This window comes from Penicillium waksmanii (genome assembly GCF_028829765.1).
Source record: "Penicillium waksmanii strain IBT 27052 chromosome Unknown utg000010l:1.0-3698451.0:1.0-3701458.0, whole genome shotgun sequence".
Classification (NCBI taxonomy): domain Eukaryota; kingdom Fungi; phylum Ascomycota; class Eurotiomycetes; order Eurotiales; family Aspergillaceae; genus Penicillium; species Penicillium waksmanii.
The window spans coordinates 142,397-162,554 of NW_026643256.1; the positions used below are offsets into that span (position 1 = coordinate 142,397).

The window sequence follows — 20,158 nt, forward strand, 5'->3', positions numbered from 1 at the left end:
TATCTTCTAGAGGCTAGAGTACAGCAATGCTAGGCAACCAGGCTAGTCTTACTATTGTCTCCAGGGCTCCCCACACTCCCTGCAGCTGCTTCAGTCACGACAGGGGCTATGTAGGTTAATTCGATTACTGCATGCTGTATACTAACACACTAACACAATAACACTTTGGAGTACTCGTACTCGTCCTCTACTGCTGTACAGTCCCGTTCCAAAAGTATGAAACACCCTGTTTACCGCCCTGGTCTCCGCCTGCTAATAGCAGACTAGTGGCTAGTTAAGATGGAATAGACTGGCCAATGTATTCCATTCTAGGTAGCTACTAGTCTGCTATTAGCAGGCGGTCAATTATAATCGGCCAACAGAGTGTTTCAAACCTTTGGAACGCCACTGTATGAAGATCAAGTGGCGCAGGTGGAGATCGGGCGAATTGCCGACCGAACCACGGAGACTTTTCTCGAATTCTGTTGTGAATGGGATGCAGAATTTGGTTGAGTGCAATGGTTTGTAATTGTATATGTGATGATTCTATCGAAGATCAGGCAATTAAGACTCGCTGACCAATATAATATTAGTATAATAGTTGAGGAGTATAAAATGTCTCCGAAGGTTGCCCGGAGAACTCTGGGAACAGTAGTACTAGCCCTGGAGTATTTACTCCAGGGCTCGGGATAGTATGCCGGAAGAAATCTTTGCAAGCTTAGAAATCACTAGATCTACTAGTAATATGCATCCGATCTATACTATATAAACCAGGGTATCCATTTGACCCATTGCATTGTCTACTATATACAATACTCCTTATACTACCCAACTGTACCCAACATGACTTGGCCAGATGTCCCCGTCCACCCCGCTGCGGGCATTTCTTACTTCACTCCGGCGCAGTCCCCCCCCCGCCGGAACTGCCCGTGACCCCCAAACCACCGGCAAGCCAATCCCTAAACTCTTCAAGCCTTTGACCATCCGTGGCCACACTTTCCAGAACCGCCTAGGTGTTAGTTAACCCCCTGGATCCTTACCTTCCAAGGTTCCCTTCAATTCATGGCTAACTGAATATGACAGGTGGCGCCCATGTGCCAGTACAGCGCTGAGGATGGCCACTTGACACCCTGGCATATGGCTCACTACGGCGGTATTGCCCAGCGTGGCCCTGGAATGATCATCATCGAGGCCACCGGCGTGGTTCCCGAGGGCCGCATCACTCCAGGCTGTTCCGGCCTTTGGAAGGACTCTCAGATCGCTCCCCTCAAGCAGGTCGTTGAATTCGCCCACAGCCAGGGCCAGAAGATCGGTATCCAGCTGGCTCACGCGGGTCGCAAGGCTTCCACCGTCGCTCCCTGGTTGGGTGGTGTCACCGCCACCAACGCTGTTGGCGGCTGGACAGACAATGTCAAGGCCCCCAGCGCAATTCCCTTCGCTGATGGTGACATTATCCCCAAGGCCATGACCGAGGATGATATCGAGGAGGTCAAGACCGCCTGGGTGGCTGCCGCTGAGCGCGCCGTCGCTGCTGGCGTCGACTTCATTGAGATTCACAACGCCCACGGATACCTGCTGTCCTCCTTCCTGAGCACCTCCTCCAACCAGCGTACCGACAAATATGGTGGCAGCTTCGAGAACCGTATCCGTCTCCCCTGGAGATCGCCCAATTGACCCGCGACACCGTGGGTCCCAACATGCCCGTCTTCCTGCGCGTTTCCGCCACCGACTGGCTCGAGAAGAGCATGCCCGAGGAGAAGGGCTGGAAGCTGGAGGATACCGTCGAGTTCTCCCGCGCCCTCGCCGCCCAGGGCGCCATTGATCTGATCGACATTAGCACTGGTGGTGTCCACTCTGCTCAGAAGGTCGCTGCAGGCGTTGGATTCCAGGTCCCCTTCGCCAAAGCCGTCAAGGAAGCCGTCGGCGACAAGATGCTCGTGGCCGCCGTGGGAATGATCAACAACGGAAATCTGGCCGAGCAGGTCCTCAACGATAATAATATCGATTATATCCTGGTTGGCCGTGCCTTCCAGCGTGACACTGGTCTGGCCTGGGCTTTCGCTAAGGACTTGGACGTGGAGATTGCCATGGCGGGCCAGATTCGTTGGGGCTTTACTAGCTTCCGTAACGCGTCTGAGTATATTCAGCCTAACTCGATGAAGGCGTCCATTTTTGATTAGATGATGATATGACCTCGGGATACGATATTGCATAGCATATAGACTTGGAGTACGGTAGACAATGATACATGTTTAAATGTGTTACAAATGGGATTACTAGTATCCTGCAAGTCAAACCCAAAGGAATAAAATAATACCACATGAATGACTCTAATAGCTCCAATAACTCCAATGGCTCCAATGGCAGTGTGATGGGCTGTTTCGCCACATTCTCTCCTCCCGTGCGGATGTCTCCCGTTGATGCGGAGGTGCGCCGCAAACCCGAGTGACCAGCATTATTTCATTTACCACTGGCACGATTCAAATGCACTAGAACTGGCAGTTTAATTTTTACAAAACTCCCTTCGCCAATCATTCAAATACCTTCTTCTCTTCCATCTCCAAACACCATGCTCAGTCTACAAGGAAAAGTGGTTCTCATCACCGGCCTCGGCCAAACCGCCGATGAAGGCTGGGGCATCGGCGCAGCCATAGCGACCCTCTTCGCCCGGCAAGGCGCCTCAATCTTCGGCGGAAACCGGTCCCTCTCATCCGCAAATCGAACCAAGAAGCGCATCGAAGAAGAAGGCGGAATCTGTGATGTGGTCGAGACGGACGTCACCAGTTCCCCTTCCGTCAAAGCGCTGGTGGACCAATGTATGCAAAAGCACGGCCGGATAGACATCCTTGTGAGCAACGTGGGCCGCAGCGAGCCGGGGTGTCCAGCATCCATGTCCGAGGAAGTATGGCATTCCCAAGTTGATATCAATTTGAATAGCCTGTATCTCGTCTCCCACCACGTCCTACCAATCATGGAGCAACAAGGATGGGGCAGCGTGGTGAGTATTGCCAGTATTGCCGGACTCCGGTATATTGGGAAACCGCAAGTGGCATATTCCGCGACGAAGGCTGCCATGATGCAATTCACCAAAGCGACCGCTATCATCTATGCGGAGAAGAATGTTCGGCTCAATACGGTGGTGCCGGGGTTGATCTACACGCCGTATACACAGGCCCTGGCCCAGCGATATGCCCCCGGGGGTGATGAGGCGGCGTACATGAAGAAACGGGATGAGCAAGTTCCCATGGGGAGAATGGGGGATGCATGGGATGTCGCCCGGGCGGCACTTTTTCTCGCGTCGGATGAAGCGGGTTATATTACGGGGCAGTCGTTGGTTGTGGATGGGGGGGATTACATCGTCGACAGGGAGGGTGTGATGGGATGTATTGGCCCTGGAGTATAGTATTAGATATTGCCAGTGATATTGTGAATCATTCCAGCTCTACTACTCTATTATTCCAGTTCTACTACTACTAATACTAAAAATACTACTTCACTGCTCTTGCTGCATAAAATATACTCGGAGGCCCTCTGAAATGCACCCAATGACTAAGCAGAGTGGAAACGCGGCCGAGTGGAAAAAAAGAGAAAAAAGAGCGAGAGAAGTCATTCAAGTTGGGGGAAATTGGGGGTAGCCATGTTAAGGGATCTTAGATAGTGTATAGTTAGACTCTTTGCACAACCAAACAAGCTCAAGACTGACGTTGACCCCGGATGCGCATGATCGCCCCAGTGACTTTAGTGAAGTGAGGGCGATTTGGCGAGTGCAAGTGGAGAACAAGCTGGAAGCAGCGGTACACCCAGTGAAAATCCCCTTTCACCGGGTTTCCGAATCATTCTCTAGCTCTTCCACTAGCAGGGACCTGTATCGCCTGCACTCGGCCTAAAATCCTGAACACGGGCCCTCGGATGCATGCGCCCCATTCTGGATGGAGTGGATGGACCCGATATAAAGTCTACTGTAGCCATCTAAATGACCCCCAATTTCGACTCTGGTCCCCTTTCTTTACTACTACTACTACCTAATTTCCCAAGTATACCCCTCTAAACCTCGTCCTGATGGTGGAACTCTCACCCACTCCACCCACCTCCTATATCGGAACCCCCCCCTCGTTGGCTCTCTTTGGTTCTCTTTGGCCCGGTGAACTCTGACCGGGCGGACTGAATTTCCTGAATTCTTCCCAATGAGTATGTACGGAGCACGGAGTACCCTGGGAAATGCCTCGCCTCGGTAAATGATCATGATTACGTGCTCGGGTAGTTTCATTTCTCCCGGCCTAGAGACTCCCCGATGGAGGGGATGATTGCAAATCTGTAAATCTCTGCGTACATTAAACCACACCCTTCCCTCCTCCAGACCTTGGAAATAAAGAAGATCTCGGTATCCAAAAAGCCTAACCCCGGACTTGCTCCGTTCACATCCGGTGACGAGGAAAATAGCCTTTTGGGGTGGCACGACTTTAACTGGACACGCCACTCCATCACTTCAAGTTGCGTGAGTTCTGGTTCCTGGAGTGTTCCTACCAAGAACAACTCCCTCAGTATCGGAATTGATTGAGGATTGCTCAATAATTATCTTGCATCCTACATCCTACATCCTACACATATTCCATACAGTCTAGGCAGCCCATGACACCCGACTGTCCCATCCGCCATCTTTGCCAGTGCCCACGTGCCCCCTGCTAACGGGCTTGTTGTGTTGGACATCGTTTGATTTCCTCACTTTGTCTCATCTCGATTAATTTATCTCTTGGTATTTCATACTTGGATCTCACCTCCTCGTCTCCTTACCATGCTACCTCCCGTCCCCCGCCTGGAGGACTACGGCATCTCGGCGGGAACTGGTTTCCTGCCGGCCGAACCGCCGTTGGACACCTTACCAGCGTTCTACGCCAAATGGGAATCCATCGTCCAGAATCTGCAACCCCTACTACTGAGCAAGCGCGTGCGTGCTGTTGTGGACTGTCTTCCTATCCTATCTACCTCCAACCTCCAAACAGATGCCGAATGGCGCCGCGCATATGTGGTTTTGGTCTTCATGCTGCATGGCTATGTCTGGGGTGGTGATCGACCGGCCGAGGTAGGGCTACACCAAGATCCTGACCCGATTTGAACAACGAAAACTGACCATCTTGTGTTACAGAGGATTCCCCCACAACTTACACAGCCTCTATTTGAGGTTTGTGAACGAGTACAGCTGCCGCCTGTGGCAACCTATGCCGGCGTCTGCCTCTGGAATTACCGTCCAATCTTCCCCGACGAGCCTACCGATAATCTGGATAATCTCGCCTGCTTGCAAACCTTTACTGGCTCCCTCGACGAGCAATGGTTCTTTCTCGTCTCAGTCGCCATGGAAGCACGTGGTGCGCCGTCGATCCCACTGATGCTGCAGGCGATCGCCGCTGCGCGTCAAGACAGGGCCGAGGTCGTGACGCAGTGCCTGCAGCACCTTGCCGAAATCATAGATGAGATCAGCGGACTGCTTGTGCGCATGTACGACAACTGCGACCCATACGTTTTCTACAATCGCATCCGTCCATACCTGGCCGGCAGCAAGAACATGGCTGATGCCGGGCTACCGAATGGAGTGCTCTATGACGATGGCCGCAACGCGCCCCAATACCGCCAATACGGTGGAGGCAGTAATGCCCAAAGTTCCTTGATACAGTTCTTCGATATCGTCTTGGGAATAGAGCATCGCCCGACTGGTGTCACCCGCAAGGACCAAGCCTCTGCCGATGCTGAAGGTAGCCCGCGACCCCGCCACGGCTTCATCCACGAGATGCGTGAATACATGCCGGGCCCGCACCGGCGATTCCTACAAGATGTCGAATCTGTCGCCAATATCCGAGCCTACGTTGAGGCTCATCGCACCGATCCCGCCCTGTGCATCGCCTACGACGCCTGTCTTTCGATGTTGAGAGTCATGCGTGACAAGCACATCCAGATCGTTTCACGGTACATTATTATTCAGTCGCGAGGTGCGCGAACTGCATCGCAGTCCGGCGAACCCAGCAAACCAGCTGTCAAAAATCTCGCAACGGCTGCGCCCAAAGATAATAAGAAGTTGCGTGGAACTGGTGGCACGGCGCTCATCCCATTCCTAAAACAGGCGCGCGATGAGACGGGTGAACCGGCTATTGATGCGTGGGCTCGACGCTTGCTCAGTAATGGCCCCGCAGATAAGGGTTCAGCTGCTTTGAGCAAGGTCGGCGAGCAACCCGATGGCCATCTTGAGGTGGTTGGTCTATGTGGAACATGGACCGCTGATGATAGTGAGGGTGGAATCTGCCATTGGTAGTGGTCAAGGTTATCTCTTTTTTGTTTATCTTTCTTTTTTCTGCCATTTATTTTGAGCGTCCATATGCATCTGGGAATATATCTCCTGCATCTCTGCAGTGAGTCAAAACGGGCGTTAATGGGTTCACTGATTTCCGAGTCTACATACAATGTATGACTCTATTACGAAGTCCACAATTTCATCATATTGACCAAGTCATTCCACACCAAACCCCTCCACATTGTGTACGAGTATATTTGATCTTCTACTGGGATCCACTGTAACCTGTCGAAGCTTCTCCTCCCCTGAATATCCGTCTCCATTGGTTCTCGAATGAGGATGGAAATGCAATGACGCAGGCCTCCGCTTGGTGGCTTTAACACATCACATGATGTGACATCAGTGGATGATGTCATCGATCACGGTTTGGCAAGAACCATCAAATCTTGGAAGGCAGACACGACCGGTGCAAAACATACTAAACATACAAAGGGACAAAGTTATAAAAGGAAGCCGAACCTCCAAGAGAAATTGAATCATTCAGAAAACAACTCCTCTCTTCCACACTATATCAACTCATTTACCACATTCTATCTACATCCTATCTACATCTCATCTACATCTCATCTACATCTACAAACATGTCTACCGACAACGGCAACTCTTCCACTCTTGGCTCCATTGCCAACTCGGCCACTGGTATGGCCCAACGCGCCTACGGTGCGGTGGCTGGTGACTCCTCTACCCAGGTAAGCTTGTCCTCTCTTCAACATAACACAACACCCTTCCAGCCAAGAATTCAAACAAAGATATACTAACATTCCCCAGATCAAGGGTGAAGCTGCCCAGGAGCAAGCCAAGGCTCAAAACGAAGCTTCCCACACAACCGCCAAGCTCGGCCCCATCACCGCAGACCCCAACACCGGCGCCGTCGCTCAAGATGACCCCAACCGTGCCACCGGCTCCTGGGACCAGACCATGGGTTCTACCAAGGAAGCCATTGGAAACGTGATCGGCAACGAGGGCCTGCGCCGCGCAGGCGCTGAACAAAACGCCGCTGGCAAGGAACAAGAGGCCAAGGGTCAACTCAAGGACTGGGGTAGCGGTATGCAGAACCGTGCTCAGGGTACTCTTGGCTCGATCGGTGCGGCTGTTGCTGGAGACCGGGAGGAGGAGCAGAAGTTCCGCGATATGCATGATGAGGGCAAGACTCGTCAGCGTGGTGCTGAAGCTGATATTGCCAAGAAGCAGGGTGTTTAAACCATGAGAAACCGAGCTTGAAGGTGGCATTATAAGAGCGATGTACTTCTTTCGGATCGGCGGGCTACCAGTGGTGGTGGTCTCGGCTTTGTTTTATTATTACGATTTATGATTCCCAATTTACGATCCATTGATACTTTTAAGACCTGACTTTTTATAAGAAATCTGTAGACACATTAGATGCGGACTTGTAAAGAAAGACTGAGGTACAGTATAAAATTGACGAATCACAACTTCCTCTCCCGAAGCCTAGCCTTGTACTACTGTAAACAACTGCCCGAGAATTTCGCCGAGAATCTGACGGAGACACATTGTTGACCCCCCCGTTGCATCATCGCACCGCGCACCGACGGTGGAGACACTCCACCAGTTCCGCAATTGCAGGGCCTACAGCGTTCAACGTGGCCGCTCATACTGCAGTCAACTCAACTGCACCTACGCTGATCGGCGCTTCTGCTACATAACTCATAACATCTAATGGCCAGTCCCCACCATGCCCCGCGGTGGGATGTCTGGGTACCCTAGCTACTGCGCGACTCCCATATGAGCGGATTGGCTGTGTCCGCATCCTGGTGGGAACACTACCCCTACTTATATGGCCAGCTTCCCTCTATAATCTGAAAGAACAATTTGGTCGTTTTTTTTTCTCAAGATTCGGCCCTTCCCAGCTTCCCATCAAGTCACCCTTCATACATAATCCTCTCCCTGAAATGGCTAAACCGAACAAGCCAAACCACCGCGCCTGGTGGAAAGAAAGCTCCGTCTATCAGATCTGGCCTGCCTCATTCAAGGATTCGAATAACGATGGCATTGGCGATATCCCGGGTATTATCTCCGAGCTGGACTATATCAAGAATTTGGGCGTTGATATCGTCTGGCTGTGCCCGTCATACAAATCTCCCCAGGTTGATATGGGCTACGACATCGCCGACTATTACAGCATCGCCGATGAGTATGGTACGGTCGCAGATGTCGAAAAGCTGATCCAGGGGTGCCATCAACGGGGCATGAAGCTCCTGATGGATCTGGTGGTCAACCACACTAGTGATCAGCATGAGTGGTTCAAGCAATCACGCAGCTCTAAGGATAACGAGTACCGGGACTGGTACGTCTGGAGACCTCCTCGCTATGACGAGAATGGCAATCGTCAGCCTCCGAATAATTGGATTTCCCATTTCCAGGGTTAGTATCCCATTTGCCAAAAGAAGAGAGAGAAAAAAAGAAATCCTCATACTAATATGGCCGATCTATAGGAAGTGCATGGCAATTCGACGAACACACCGGCGAATACTACCTCCATCTATACGCCACCGAGCAGCCCGATCTCAACTGGGAACACCCTCCTGTCGTAAAAGCCGTCCATGACATTGTTCGATTCTGGCTCAACAAGGGCTGCGATGGTTTTCGCATGGATGTCATCAACTTCATCAGCAAAGACCAGAATTTCCCCGATGCAGAGGTCACCGATGCGCGCCGAGGATGGCAATGGGGTGATAAATTCTACGCCAATGGCCCCCGTCTGCACGAGTACCTGCAGGGTATTGGCGAGATTCTTAAAGAATACGACGCATTTAGTGTGGGCGAGATGCCTTTTGTTAAAGACGAGAAGGAAGTACTCAAGGCCGTGCAGTTCGACCGGAACGAGATTAACATGATCTTCAACTTCGAGCACGTCGATATCGACCACGGGCCCCATGCTAACAAGTTTGAACCCGGTAGCTGGAAACTTTCCCAGCTTAAGGAGTTCTTCGCGCGCTGGCAAACTTTTATGTATGCGAATGATGGGTGGAATGCGCTTTACTGGGAGAACCACGATCAGCCTCGCTCGATTGATCGCTTTGCGAATGCCCCTGAAGAGTATCGTCGTATTTCTTCCAAGATGCTGGCGATCGCGCTGGCCCTGCAATCCGGGACTCCGTTTGTGTACCAAGGCCAGGAAATCGGTATGCGGAATGTTCCAAAGTCATGGGGGATTGAAGAGTACAAGGATATTGATTGCCTCAATCACTGGTATGGGTAAGTGAAGGCATCTATCTCATCAATGTGCTGAAATGCCTTTTTGGCCATAACTAACCCGGCATCGAATCGACATAGAGAACAGAAGAAGGACTACTTCAATGCGGAAGCCCAGGCCATTGCCCGACAAGAGTACCAGAAGAAATCCCGCGACAACGCACGCACCCCAGTACAGTGGTCTGATGCTGAGAATGCCGGCTTCACTGGACCAGGCGTCAAGCCTTGGATGTCGGTGAACCCGGATTACGTTCGAGTCAACGCCGCAGCGGAAGTCAAGGACCCCAATTCGACCTACCACTTCTGGGCTTCGGTGCTTGGCCTTCGCAAGAAGTATCTGGATGTCTTCGTCTATGGAGACTGGGTCCAAGTCGACGAACCCAATGAGGAAGTGTTCGCGTTCACTCGTCAATACGAGAGCCAGAAGGCGTTGGTCGTGTGCAACTTCACCGCGAAGACTGTGGATTGGGACGCCGGAAGTAACGGGGTCTCTTCTATAAAGGAGGCGATTCTTAACAACTACGACGGCACTACAGAAGCTACACAACGCTTCTCTGGCGGCAAGTGGTCGCTCCGGCCTTATGAGGCTGCCGTTGTTCTTCTATAAATCCGCTCTTCAGCATAACTGGGCAGTCAGTGACTGTGTCCATAACACCACAATCCCACAAAATACATAGTATATGAGCATGAACAATCAAACTTGAATAGAACCAGCTTTACAACCCTGAACCATACCCTAATTTCCAAGGTGTCCCTTTGTCGGTGATCTCCGCGACTCTCTCGTATCGGAGTCCACTTATCCACCGGTTCCCCGCAACTGATAAGCCAGCGTTAACATTCCCTGCCTAAAGACTCCAACCCAACCATAGGAACTTCCCTTCTTCAAATAGACCGCTCATGTATACTACACAATGACAACACAAGAAACCCCTCTGCCTCTGCCAGCACACCTGGATCCCAAAACCTACCCGCGCACAACCCACGATGCCGCCAAAAACATCCACCTCACATTAACATACACCCCACTCGACGCCAACACCTACCTATCGCAAACCTCCTCGCCCGCAGCCGGCGCAAACGTCTTATTCCTCGGAACAACGCGCGATACATTCGAAGGGCGTTCCGTGTCCCAACTCAGTTATACAACCTACCCGCCTCTCGCGCTGAAGACATTGACGGAGATTGCGGAGGCGGCCGTGGAGAAACATCAGCTTTTGGGCGTGAGCATTGCGCATCGCATGGGGATTGTGCCGATTGGGGAGGCTTCTATTGCTATTGCTGTTAGTTCCGGACATCGGGCTGCAGGTTGGAGGGCTGGGGAGGAGATTCTAGAGGCTTGTAAGGAGCGGGCGGAGATTTGGAAGAGGGAGGAGTTTTTGGATGGGGGGATGGAATGGAGGGCTAATGCTGATCGGGATGCTGAGGGGAAGTTGAAGAGTAGTGAGGCTTTGTGAGAGAGACCTGACTTGGTGTAAGCCGGTGTTTGGGGAAAGAATTGTCAGGAGGGCTGTTTGGTGTGACTTTTCAAGTTGTTCTTGTTCTGATTGATAGCCCCGATAGACGAAGGCGGACGATTGGATAGAATGCTACGTACGCTGAAGGGGGTGTACTGTATGTACTGTTTATATAAGGTCAAGTATATAAGACAGTATCTGACTCCCTCTAACTGCCAGTAGAATCGATTGGCGGGTCTTGTGATTCGAGAGATAGCAGACAGACTCTATAGCTGGATATATTCGATGAGCAGGGTATTCAGATTTGACAGGGCTATGGTACAATTTTGATGATACATGTCGGCGCATTTATTCTAGCTTCAGCGGCTTGCCCTCGCGCTTCCAGTCGTTGATGTGCTCCAGGATAACCTTGGATGCAGACTCGGGGGTGTCCTGGCGACCGATGCACTCAACAAAGTCGTTGTCGGGGTCTGTCACGGTGAGTTAGCCTTCCGGTAATATAAAGTCAAGAGTCGGTATGCCTTACCCATCAGATAGAAGTAGATACTGTGGTCAACCAAGTAGTCCTCACCCGGCTTAACATCCCGAGGCGTGCTGAAGTAGACGCGGTACTGTTTGCAAACATTCTTCACCTGCTCGTAGGTGCCAGTCAAGCCAACGATGCCAGGGTGGAACTCCTTTAGATACTCGCGCAGCACCTCGGGGCTATCGCGAGCAGGATCACAGGTAATAAAAACGGGCAGGAAAACCTTGTCGTCCTTGGTAGCCTCCTTAACCTTTTCGATAATCTCGGCCATCTTATCCAATTCGTCGGGGCAGATATCGGGGCAATGGGTGAAACCGAAGTAGACCTGCAAATCGTAAAACGAGTCAGAAACAGTCCATCCCCCCCAGACCCCGTTTCCATTCAGACCGAACTCACAAAGCTGTATTTGCCCTTCAGATCCTCCGCAGTGAACTCCTTTCCATCCAGATCCTTCAGCGTAAACGGACCGCCAACCTTGGGTTTTCCAACACCCTTGCTCATCTCCGCAATACGCTTGCGCTCCAGACGAGCCTTCTCGACCCGGAAGTAAATCATCATGCCCGCGCCGGTCAACACGAACAGCAAGGCCGCCTTCCACGAGAAAGGCCCGGTGGAGTTGCGCTGCTTCAATTGACCCATAGTCTTGGAGCGAGCATAAGAGGCACTCGTTGAGAAGTTATTCCGGAGTTCCAAGGCACTCTTGATATTCTGGGTTGAGCGAGGGCGCTGCGCTTGGCAGTAGGCTCGACATTGTGATCGCGACGTGCTGCGGAGGAGGGGAAGAATGCGGTAGGATTGAGAGGATTCGGGGATGGAAATGACTCGGGCGGCCTGACCGAGTAGGCCGGCCATTCTCACGGAAGACGACATTGTCTGTTGGGGTGTGTTGGAGATTGGAGATCGAAAGGTCGAAAGGTCGAATTGCCGCGAGCTTCCCAAAAGTCTCCGGATTGTCGCCCGATCGGGTTAGTGTGTAGAGCCTGAGGCCAAAAGGCACGACTAATCAAATTGCAGGATTGGGAGTGGGCAATTTATCTGTTTGTGAACATTTGGTAGGGGAGTATTAAAATAGAATTTATCTTCTATGCATTATTTTCTAATGGGGTCTAGATATTGCAGTGAATAACCATTTGCTACTACTACTAGTAAGTGGCAGCCTGGAGATGGACCAAGTATATAGAAGGTTACTACTACTAATATTGAGAATATCGATTGTTTCCAAGGTTCAAGTTCAAGTTGTAATAATAATTCATTAATAATGCTGAATAGGCGCCCTATAAAATATCAATTTGAAAGTTCTAAATCATCATTAAATGAGAACAGGACAAAAAGCATGGGAATGGAAACTCCATTAATCATATCCCCGACATAACCCGCCAGCGAACTTGAATGAATCAAGTCGTTATCATCAGGATCTTGTTTTGATACTTCTCATCCCGCTGAGAAACAAGATTTTCTAGAACCCACTTCCCTGCATCTTCCCTGGTGATGGTATATCCAATAGCCTCCGACTCCCGACCAGTTTTGTGGTCCTCAATGCCAACCTGAACCGTCCTGGTAGTCTCGCCATTGGTCAAGAGACTTCCACGAACGATCGTATACGATTCACCACTGTCAATGAGCTTGTCTTCCATCGCTCGCTTGTCCTCGTGGGGGACTTTGAGAAGCACGAGGTAGAAAAATGCCAACACGATGGGGTAATCGCGACCATATTTCGACATTCCAGTCGTGCTGAAAGGGATAATGTGTGGGTTGCCGGTGAGGCCCGCATTTCGAAGTTGAGCAAGAGATTCAAGGACATTCGCCATTGCATTTTGACAGACGGTCGGGTCTTCGATGGACATTTTCCATTTAACCCATACTGGCCGGCTGCCAATCGTGGAAACGATGAAGTCGACGAGCTTCCCGTTTCCTGCGTCCAGACACTGCGAGACGGCTTTGATATCAAGCGCATTTCCCTCGATAATCTTTAAGTTGGGGTTTGACTCCGATGGAAATACGGAGGAGAGCTTTGAGGGCACTCGGCAGAGCGCTGTACATTGGTAGCCAGCGGCGAGGGCGTGCTTGAGTGCCGACAAGCCAACTCCAGTACTAGCACCGATGAAGGCGATGGTTTTGGTCGAAGTCATGATGGAGGTGATGATGATTAAAGGTGGTTTCAGTAGCCAGTTGATTGCTGGAGGTGGTGGTATTGAATATTTGATGAGCTGTGGGTGTGGTTATTGACTTGGGGGGGATGTCCCAACTATTTTATGTACAGTTGAAATGCCATGGGACATACCGAAAGATGACCGAAATGGAGATGCACTACAAGTAGGTTCAAATTTACAAGAAACTCGGCCAGATTTCGCCTTGTGAAGGAGTCACTCATATTTTGGGGGGCTGTGGCTGTCCGCTTTGCCTCATCCGGTCGCTGACATCGCTGACTTCGCGGGACATCACGAGCCAGCAATACAAGTTCACATCGTCAAAATATTGTGAAAGGGAATACTCGGATCATAATCACCTGGTGATTGACTTGTCGCGCAAGACTAGTTGCTATAGTATGTCGCAGGCTCCTGTGACATTCCCCAGCTCGTCCTCGTCCTCGTCCGCGCCCGCGTCGGCCCTCGCGTCGGGCTCGGCTTTGGAGGCCGAAAAACACGCGAGGGTGGCTGGTGAAGGTGAAACCTCATCCTCATCCCCGCGCGCCCCTAAGCCACGCAGCTGCGTGACTTGTAGAACCAGGAAGGTTCGCTGTGATAAAAAGTCCCCATGTTCGAATTGTCGTCGCGCGAATATCTCCTGTGTTTTCCCAACTACAGATCGACAGCCAAGATGGGCTCGGCGTCTCCAGCAGGGACCCCCCGGCGACGTCATGAACCGACTTAGAAGTCTGGAGACTCTCGTCAAGCATCTGAGTAGTCAGCTTGATGAAGCTCATGCTGCTGCTGCTGCTACTGCCTCTGCTGGTGGCTCACCCGATGTGAATTTCAACGGCAGCCACGAAGCAGACGCTACTAGTGGAATTGGTCGTCTATCTGCAAATCCGGGTAAGATGGACACACAATTTGGGAGACTTGTCGTCGAAGATCCAAATCGCAGTCACTATATTGGCAGTGGTTTTTGGTCACGGGTTAACGACGAGGTATGTAAATTTCACATTGTAGACAGAATGAGGTAACTGACTGACTCGGTGGCTAGTTGAATGACCTGAAGATGGACACACAGCATCTAGCCCTGGAGGGGAATGAAAGCTCTGATGATGAAGAATCATTCGGACAGACCCCATCTACCCAAGAGCTTGAACGGAGCCCTCTCGAACGAAATTCGTTCTTCTTTAGACACAATCTCAACCCGACTGCCCCCGATCTTCGCGAGTTTCACCCACTGCCTTCGCAGATACCTTTCATTTTGGATATTTTCTCAGAGAACGTGAATTCAGTCACCCAATGCGTGTACATGCCTGCCGTTACCAAGATGATCCGGGAGCTGCGAGGCGACATGACCCGGCTTACAGCGGCCAATGAAGCCCTATTGTTCTCAATCTATTATGCAGCAATCACATCCATGGAGAACGACGATATCATCATCAACTTCGGATGCACAAAGCAGGAGCTGAATCTTAAATATCGTCTTGGTCTTGAACATGCCCTCGCAAAGGCCGATTTTCTCAATGTCCCTGATCTCGCTTTAGTACAAGCCTTTGTGAATTTTCTTGCCCTTCTCCGCCGACACGACAGCCCGAGATTTGTTTGGATGATGACTGGTCTGGCCATCCGCATGGCTATCTCCCTGGGTCTTCATCGAGATGGCTCGAAGTTTGCAAACTTGAGTCCATATGATGTCGAGATGAGGCGCAGAGTCTGGTGGAGCATTTGCATGCTTGATGTTAGAACATCAGAAGACCAAGGAACTGAGTTCACTATCACCGAAGGGAGTTTCGATACCAAAATCCCTTCCAATATTAACAACGCAGATATAGGGCCAGATATCCAAGAGATGGCCCCTGAAAGGGAGGGGCTGACTGATATGTCCCTTCCGCGAATGTCTGCGCAAACAGTCATGATTGTAAGGGAAATGATGGCAAATAATGCTCAATCACCAAGCATTGAGGAGCAGAGCCGCCTGCTACACGAAATCTATCAAAGCACGGAAGAAACCTATCTGAAACACGCGACCGAATCGAGTATTGCGTACTGGGTTTCAGTCACGATCGCGCGTCTTGTCACTGCCAAGATGACCTTATTTGTGTATCTTCCGCATCTATTTTCTTCCCCTAGTGAACAACTCACGGGCGAAATAAGAGCTAAACTCCTCGCTTGTGCGATCGAGATTGCGGAATACAATCATGCTCTTAATTCCGAGCAGGCATGTCGCCACTGGCGCTGGGTCTACCAAACATACACCCACTGGCATGCAATCGTCTATATTCTAATTGAGATTTGCCGAGTACCGTGGTCGCCTATTGTGGAAAGGGGTTGGGTTGCCCTTCACAGTGCCTGGTTGATTCCTCCACAGTCACACATGAATCAAAACACACAATTTTGCTTCCCACTGAAAAGACTAATGGAAAAGGCTCAAACCCATCGTCGAAGCGAGACTGTGCGGCTAAGAAGTGACCCCCAAGCTGTCGCAAGTCTCGAAGAGGAGTATGGGAAAATACAGCTCCCAGCTAGTCCCGAATTGGATTCCAATGGAGCAATTTCATCACTCGAGCGATGGCGCCAGCTTGTGATGGATCACGGGGATGAGACATACGCGAGAAAAGACGATATTGTTGACCTTGGCAACAAATCGTTCATGCATACAGGTCTTGGGTCCACTTCAGCCTCTGGCGTTCAGTCCCTTCATGCCACTGCTAGCTCTAACTCGTCTGCACTCAACCCAACAGACGTTTGCCCCGTCGGCTTTGGCACGGCTATACAATCTGATTCCTTCCCGCCAGCGTCTGGAAATAATATGCAACAAGCAACAGACATTTTCCAAGAGGTTCCAACATACCAGCCAAATGGCGAGCCAATTGGCCCAGGGATAGTTCCTTGGTTGTGGGACGAGGAAGTCCCGTCGGATCCAAATGTTTTGTCTGCGGATATCAACATGGAGATTGATGATATCGATTGGTATGGTTGGGTTGATTCTGCCAAAGGCATGCAATGGGATGGGGGACCCAGCAGTAGTATTTGAGACACCAATAAATACAGCATGAAATGATTTCTCCTAGCTTTTAATTCACTGGAATATTTTCCCTGAAAATAACTCTAGAAATACGTAGCGAGAGATTACACGGCAATCAAATATCGCGGATGTGCGAGCCTAAGTATCACCATTTCGCGGGCCCAAAAATCTCACCTTCAGAAACTGTCTTCCTAACTGCGGTGGTGAGGGAATCCTGGAAGTTCTATATTAGCTTGAAGGCTTGAATTTAACCTTTGAAAACTCACCATTGTTTCAAATGGCGCTGTATTACCCCACCAATTGGGCAAAGTGGCACCGGGGAATGTAATTGCGAAGAAAATTACAATTGTGGAAAGAATGAGTCCAGTGTCAAGTCCTGCAGCAGTGATGTAGTTATAAGTGTGCCACCATCCGCGCCAGCGGCGGTGAATCCAGTAGTTAAAGATGAGTCCGAACATGGCCCAAGAGAAATAACTCAATGGCGTGGCACTGCATGATCCCAAGCGTCAGAAATGTCTCATTGCTGCGAGGGCAGCGTACTTACGGTGGAATCCAGGACATAGCCCCAAGCATCCTATCAACCACATTAGTACATGAGCCGAGCCAATACCGTCAATACTACTTACACAGGTGCATTCAAGAGTCTGGCTTTTGAGCGGGGAAATACCCGCATCAAGATGTAGAAGGCGACTGGAAGCAGTGCGCCTAATAGCCAAAACCATAAAATGCTATTGTATATTTTACCAGGTCCAAACATCCGCTGAGGGCCAATGACTCCTATCCATGGATATTATGGTCAGTAACGCAGCTATAAAGAATTCAAGTAAAATGAGTATCTACCCCATGTAATGCTGTTCGAGAAAAATGCTCTGCCGTTAGGGCATGTGAAGTGTGATGATTGATCGCTGCATATAAATGTTGGTTAGGGACCGAGCATTCAGTCAACAGGTTAATATAACTCACGAAGCGCAAACGTCCTCAATATTTCCCAAAGTCCAGTTCATGACCGCAATCTGAACAAAACAAGCCCAGATTGCCGCGACAGCTTGGCACATGAAAGTAACGCGAGGTGGAATCTTCATGTAGTGCGCAATCTTGAGATCTTGGCAGAAGGTTTGTCTGGAGAGTATTAGCAGCAATTTTGGAAGACTATTCAAGTGCGGAGAGTATGTGAGCATACGCTTGTCCCAACGTGATGGTACTGAAAACTTTGAAGACCATCACCCCAATTGGTTTTCCAGGGATCATGAAACCGGCTAGGAATGGTGATATAACATTGAGAGCTAAAATGGTTAGCTTTATCCAGCAGGATTGATCTGTCATGCATACAAAGTTGAATATTTGTGATTGCCAGGATCATACACGTCGGGACCTGCTAGCTGTTAGAGATAATTTTGCTGATACCAGGACCGCACGTACAATAAACACCGCTGCGATAATGATTGATACGAAAAGGCCCCACCCTATATTATTGTCAATTTTCATCAGCAGAGGGATATGCGAGCATCTTACAAGGGAGTTGCGAGTCGTATGCCAGAATACCTGCCAAGCCCAATGCAATAGAAACAGCACCCAATGCCGCATACCACCATTCAGGCACTTCTTGGTATTTCTTCATTAAAATCAAATGGATATCGGGCTCCTGCTCGCGAGCTGTTGTGAATCGGTGCCAGATTTCCTTGCGATGAAACAAGATGATATGCACAACGGCCGCGGTTAGGGCAGCGAAAGAAAGACCGTAATTCAAAGCAAATGTCGGGGCAAGAAACATAGGCGAGTATGCTTTGTATTTTTGCTCATCAAAAGAGAAACTTTCACCTAGAATTTTGGTGACATTGTAAGACTGCTGAGTGTTATCAAAAGTCGACGATGTGTTGATAGGCAGATAGGCAGAATAACTGAAGTATTAGTTAGTTTTGATTGTACCTATCCAGCTCCTAATCACTCACAAGGCCCCGGTGTAAGATATTCCAATAGTAGCAAGTATGATGAAAACCGTCAGTCCAATCAATGTATTGACTATGGCGTGTGCTGGAGCCAAAAGTGGATCGAGGAGATAAGCTGAGACGTAGCTAGTTCCCGTCAGTGATTTCTGGTATCAATCGGAATGAGATAAGGATAAACCAACGTCCAGTCAAAGGTAATTGGGATCAATGATAGCCCAGAGAACCCGCCGAATAGCTGGTTCAATACCACATTGTTTGGGCGAATCCCTATACATCGCATTTTAGTTTTCGAAAAGAATGTTCGAGAAAAATATACTTACAAGTAACAAACGCGAAAACCGAAAGACCTTGCCAGATCACACCTGGGATCCTTTTCAGGCTTAGCAATGATTTATCTAGCTCTTTAAAACTTGAAACTCACCAATACCAGAAAAATGCACCAGCCATAACGTAAATGAAGTATCGGTACCTGGAAATACTCCAACCATCTGTCTCGGATGGGTTGGAAGGTCGCTTATCATGTAGAGCGTGGAACAAAGCAGTATTGGCAAACTGGCCAGGCCATATCATAGCAGCAGGCCTAACCCTCATCAACATTGGAATTGTTATCCAGAGCATAATTTGACTTACCACACCAAGAATCGGCGAAAGATTCCTGCCAACGCAATCCCAACCACCTGGCTACTCAGCGCAAATAGCAGCTGGAAGCCCCATCCAATTTCCATATTATAGAAAGCTTCTGAGGTCAGTAACGGACGATCATGAAGAGGGCTCAAGCTCACGTTTCGCTTTCAAGGCTAGAAGAGCATCGGTACAATAGGCATACCCTATTGACACACTATAAATGAGGTATTAGAAATGGTCAAATGATATTTGGGCATTCTTACTTGGCCATAACCTAATAATTGTCAGTATATCAAAGTTCGATGAGGATAATACTTTCGTACCGTGATGACTGTATGTTCTTTGATGGTGAAGGGTCCTGTGTTCAATGTCCACCGTAGCCCAAACGTATTAAAAACCCTGGTTGGCATAACTCTAGCCCAAAAACACCCAATCGGATAGACAAGCAATTGTACGACGATCGCCGGAAAAGAGATAGCAGGACTTCTATAAGATGCTTAGACATGTTTCCTATTTGAAAAATAAGAACAAAACGGAGAGACATTGATTACGGACCTCATGCTCAGGAACATGTTCAGTCCGCTGCCAACAGTCGTGAAAAGTAGCCCGAGGATCCAGGCACGCACTGTATTCGCAACTTCTCCATTGTCGGTGTTGCGCACAGCCGCACGGACGGAATCATATTGCGAATCTTGTGCAAGCGCCTTATCCAACTCGACTGCTTTCTCGTGGTCACCATTCTCAACGGCTTCTTTGATCGTATCGAGTTTCTCCTGGGGTAGATTTGGATCCCATTGGTGTGACAATTCAAATTTCTTTAGCTCCTTTATGTTACCTGTCGCTATTTTTTCATGCTGTGCAAATTCCTCCGATTGCGAGGGCGAGATGCCGTCAATCTCGGGGACAGATGGATGCATCA

General features: G+C 49.8%; 11 protein-coding genes across 11 annotated transcripts; 8 read left to right on the forward strand and 3 right to left on the reverse strand.

Annotated features, from left to right (window-relative positions):
• Positions 1–835: 835 nt before the first annotated feature.
• On the forward strand, positions 836–1,653 carry N7481_011997 (NADPH dehydrogenase afvA; the record flags this gene model as incomplete). Its single annotated transcript, XM_057271216.1, has 2 exons — positions 836–994; positions 1,063–1,653. 2 exons carry the CDS (start codon positions 836–838, stop codon positions 1,651–1,653), a joined length of 750 nt encoding a protein of 249 aa, XP_057115404.1.
• Positions 1,654–1,676: 23 nt separating this feature from the next.
• On the forward strand, positions 1,677–2,159 carry N7481_011998 (uncharacterized protein; the record flags this gene model as incomplete). The annotated part of the gene is made up of 1 exon (XM_057271217.1): positions 1,677–2,159. The coding sequence occupies one exon, from the start codon at positions 1,677–1,679 to the stop codon at positions 2,157–2,159; it is 483 nt and encodes a 160-aa protein (XP_057115405.1).
• A 389-nt stretch (positions 2,160–2,548) lies between these two features.
• N7481_011999 (SDR family NAD(P)-dependent oxidoreductase) lies at positions 2,549–3,382 on the forward strand (the record flags this gene model as incomplete). The annotated part of the gene is made up of 1 exon (XM_057271218.1): positions 2,549–3,382. One exon carries the CDS (start codon positions 2,549–2,551, stop codon positions 3,380–3,382), a length of 834 nt encoding a protein of 277 aa, XP_057115406.1.
• A 1,389-nt stretch (positions 3,383–4,771) lies between these two features.
• N7481_012000 (indoleamine 2,3-dioxygenase) lies at positions 4,772–6,280 on the forward strand (the record flags this gene model as incomplete). Its single annotated transcript, XM_057271219.1, has 2 exons — positions 4,772–5,059; positions 5,123–6,280. 2 exons carry the CDS (start codon positions 4,772–4,774, stop codon positions 6,278–6,280), a joined length of 1,446 nt encoding a protein of 481 aa, XP_057115407.1.
• A 620-nt stretch (positions 6,281–6,900) lies between these two features.
• N7481_012001 (uncharacterized protein) lies at positions 6,901–7,519 on the forward strand (the record flags this gene model as incomplete). Its single annotated transcript, XM_057271220.1, has 2 exons — positions 6,901–7,008; positions 7,088–7,519. The coding sequence occupies 2 exons, from the start codon at positions 6,901–6,903 to the stop codon at positions 7,517–7,519; spliced, it is 540 nt and encodes a 179-aa protein (XP_057115408.1).
• A 710-nt stretch (positions 7,520–8,229) lies between these two features.
• N7481_012002 (glycoside hydrolase family 13 protein) lies at positions 8,230–10,139 on the forward strand (the record flags this gene model as incomplete). Its single annotated transcript, XM_057271221.1, has 3 exons — positions 8,230–8,701; positions 8,773–9,535; positions 9,614–10,139. 3 exons carry the CDS (start codon positions 8,230–8,232, stop codon positions 10,137–10,139), a joined length of 1,761 nt encoding a protein of 586 aa, XP_057115409.1.
• Positions 10,140–10,443: 304 nt separating this feature from the next.
• Positions 10,444–10,986, forward strand: N7481_012003 (molybdopterin synthase catalytic subunit; the record flags this gene model as incomplete). Its single annotated transcript, XM_057271222.1, has 1 exon — positions 10,444–10,986. One exon carries the CDS (start codon positions 10,444–10,446, stop codon positions 10,984–10,986), a length of 543 nt encoding a protein of 180 aa, XP_057115410.1.
• Positions 10,987–11,334: 348 nt separating this feature from the next.
• Positions 11,335–12,382, reverse strand: N7481_012004 (SCO family protein; the record flags this gene model as incomplete). The annotated part of the gene is made up of 3 exons (XM_057271223.1): positions 11,335–11,456; positions 11,513–11,837; positions 11,909–12,382. 3 exons carry the CDS (start codon positions 12,380–12,382, stop codon positions 11,335–11,337), a joined length of 921 nt encoding a protein of 306 aa, XP_057115411.1.
• Positions 12,383–12,906: 524 nt separating this feature from the next.
• N7481_012005 (NAD(P)-dependent oxidoreductase) lies at positions 12,907–13,641 on the reverse strand (the record flags this gene model as incomplete). The annotated part of the gene is made up of 1 exon (XM_057271224.1): positions 12,907–13,641. One exon carries the CDS (start codon positions 13,639–13,641, stop codon positions 12,907–12,909), a length of 735 nt encoding a protein of 244 aa, XP_057115412.1.
• A 416-nt stretch (positions 13,642–14,057) lies between these two features.
• Positions 14,058–16,678, forward strand: N7481_012006 (uncharacterized protein; the record flags this gene model as incomplete). Its single annotated transcript, XM_057271225.1, has 2 exons — positions 14,058–14,639; positions 14,696–16,678. The coding sequence occupies 2 exons, from the start codon at positions 14,058–14,060 to the stop codon at positions 16,676–16,678; spliced, it is 2,565 nt and encodes an 854-aa protein (XP_057115413.1).
• Positions 16,679–16,814: 136 nt separating this feature from the next.
• Positions 16,815–20,156, reverse strand: N7481_012007 (uncharacterized protein; the record flags this gene model as incomplete). The annotated part of the gene is made up of 18 exons (XM_057271226.1): positions 16,815–16,883; positions 16,936–17,158; positions 17,296–17,446; positions 17,510–17,574; positions 17,633–17,788; positions 17,850–17,952; positions 17,999–18,041; positions 18,089–18,132; positions 18,182–18,567; positions 18,619–18,741; positions 18,798–18,882; positions 18,936–18,985; positions 19,037–19,195; positions 19,246–19,354; positions 19,398–19,453; positions 19,503–19,513; positions 19,563–19,725; positions 19,795–20,156. 18 exons carry the CDS (start codon positions 20,154–20,156, stop codon positions 16,815–16,817), a joined length of 2,358 nt encoding a protein of 785 aa, XP_057115414.1.
• Between the last annotated feature and the right edge of the window lie 2 nt (positions 20,157–20,158).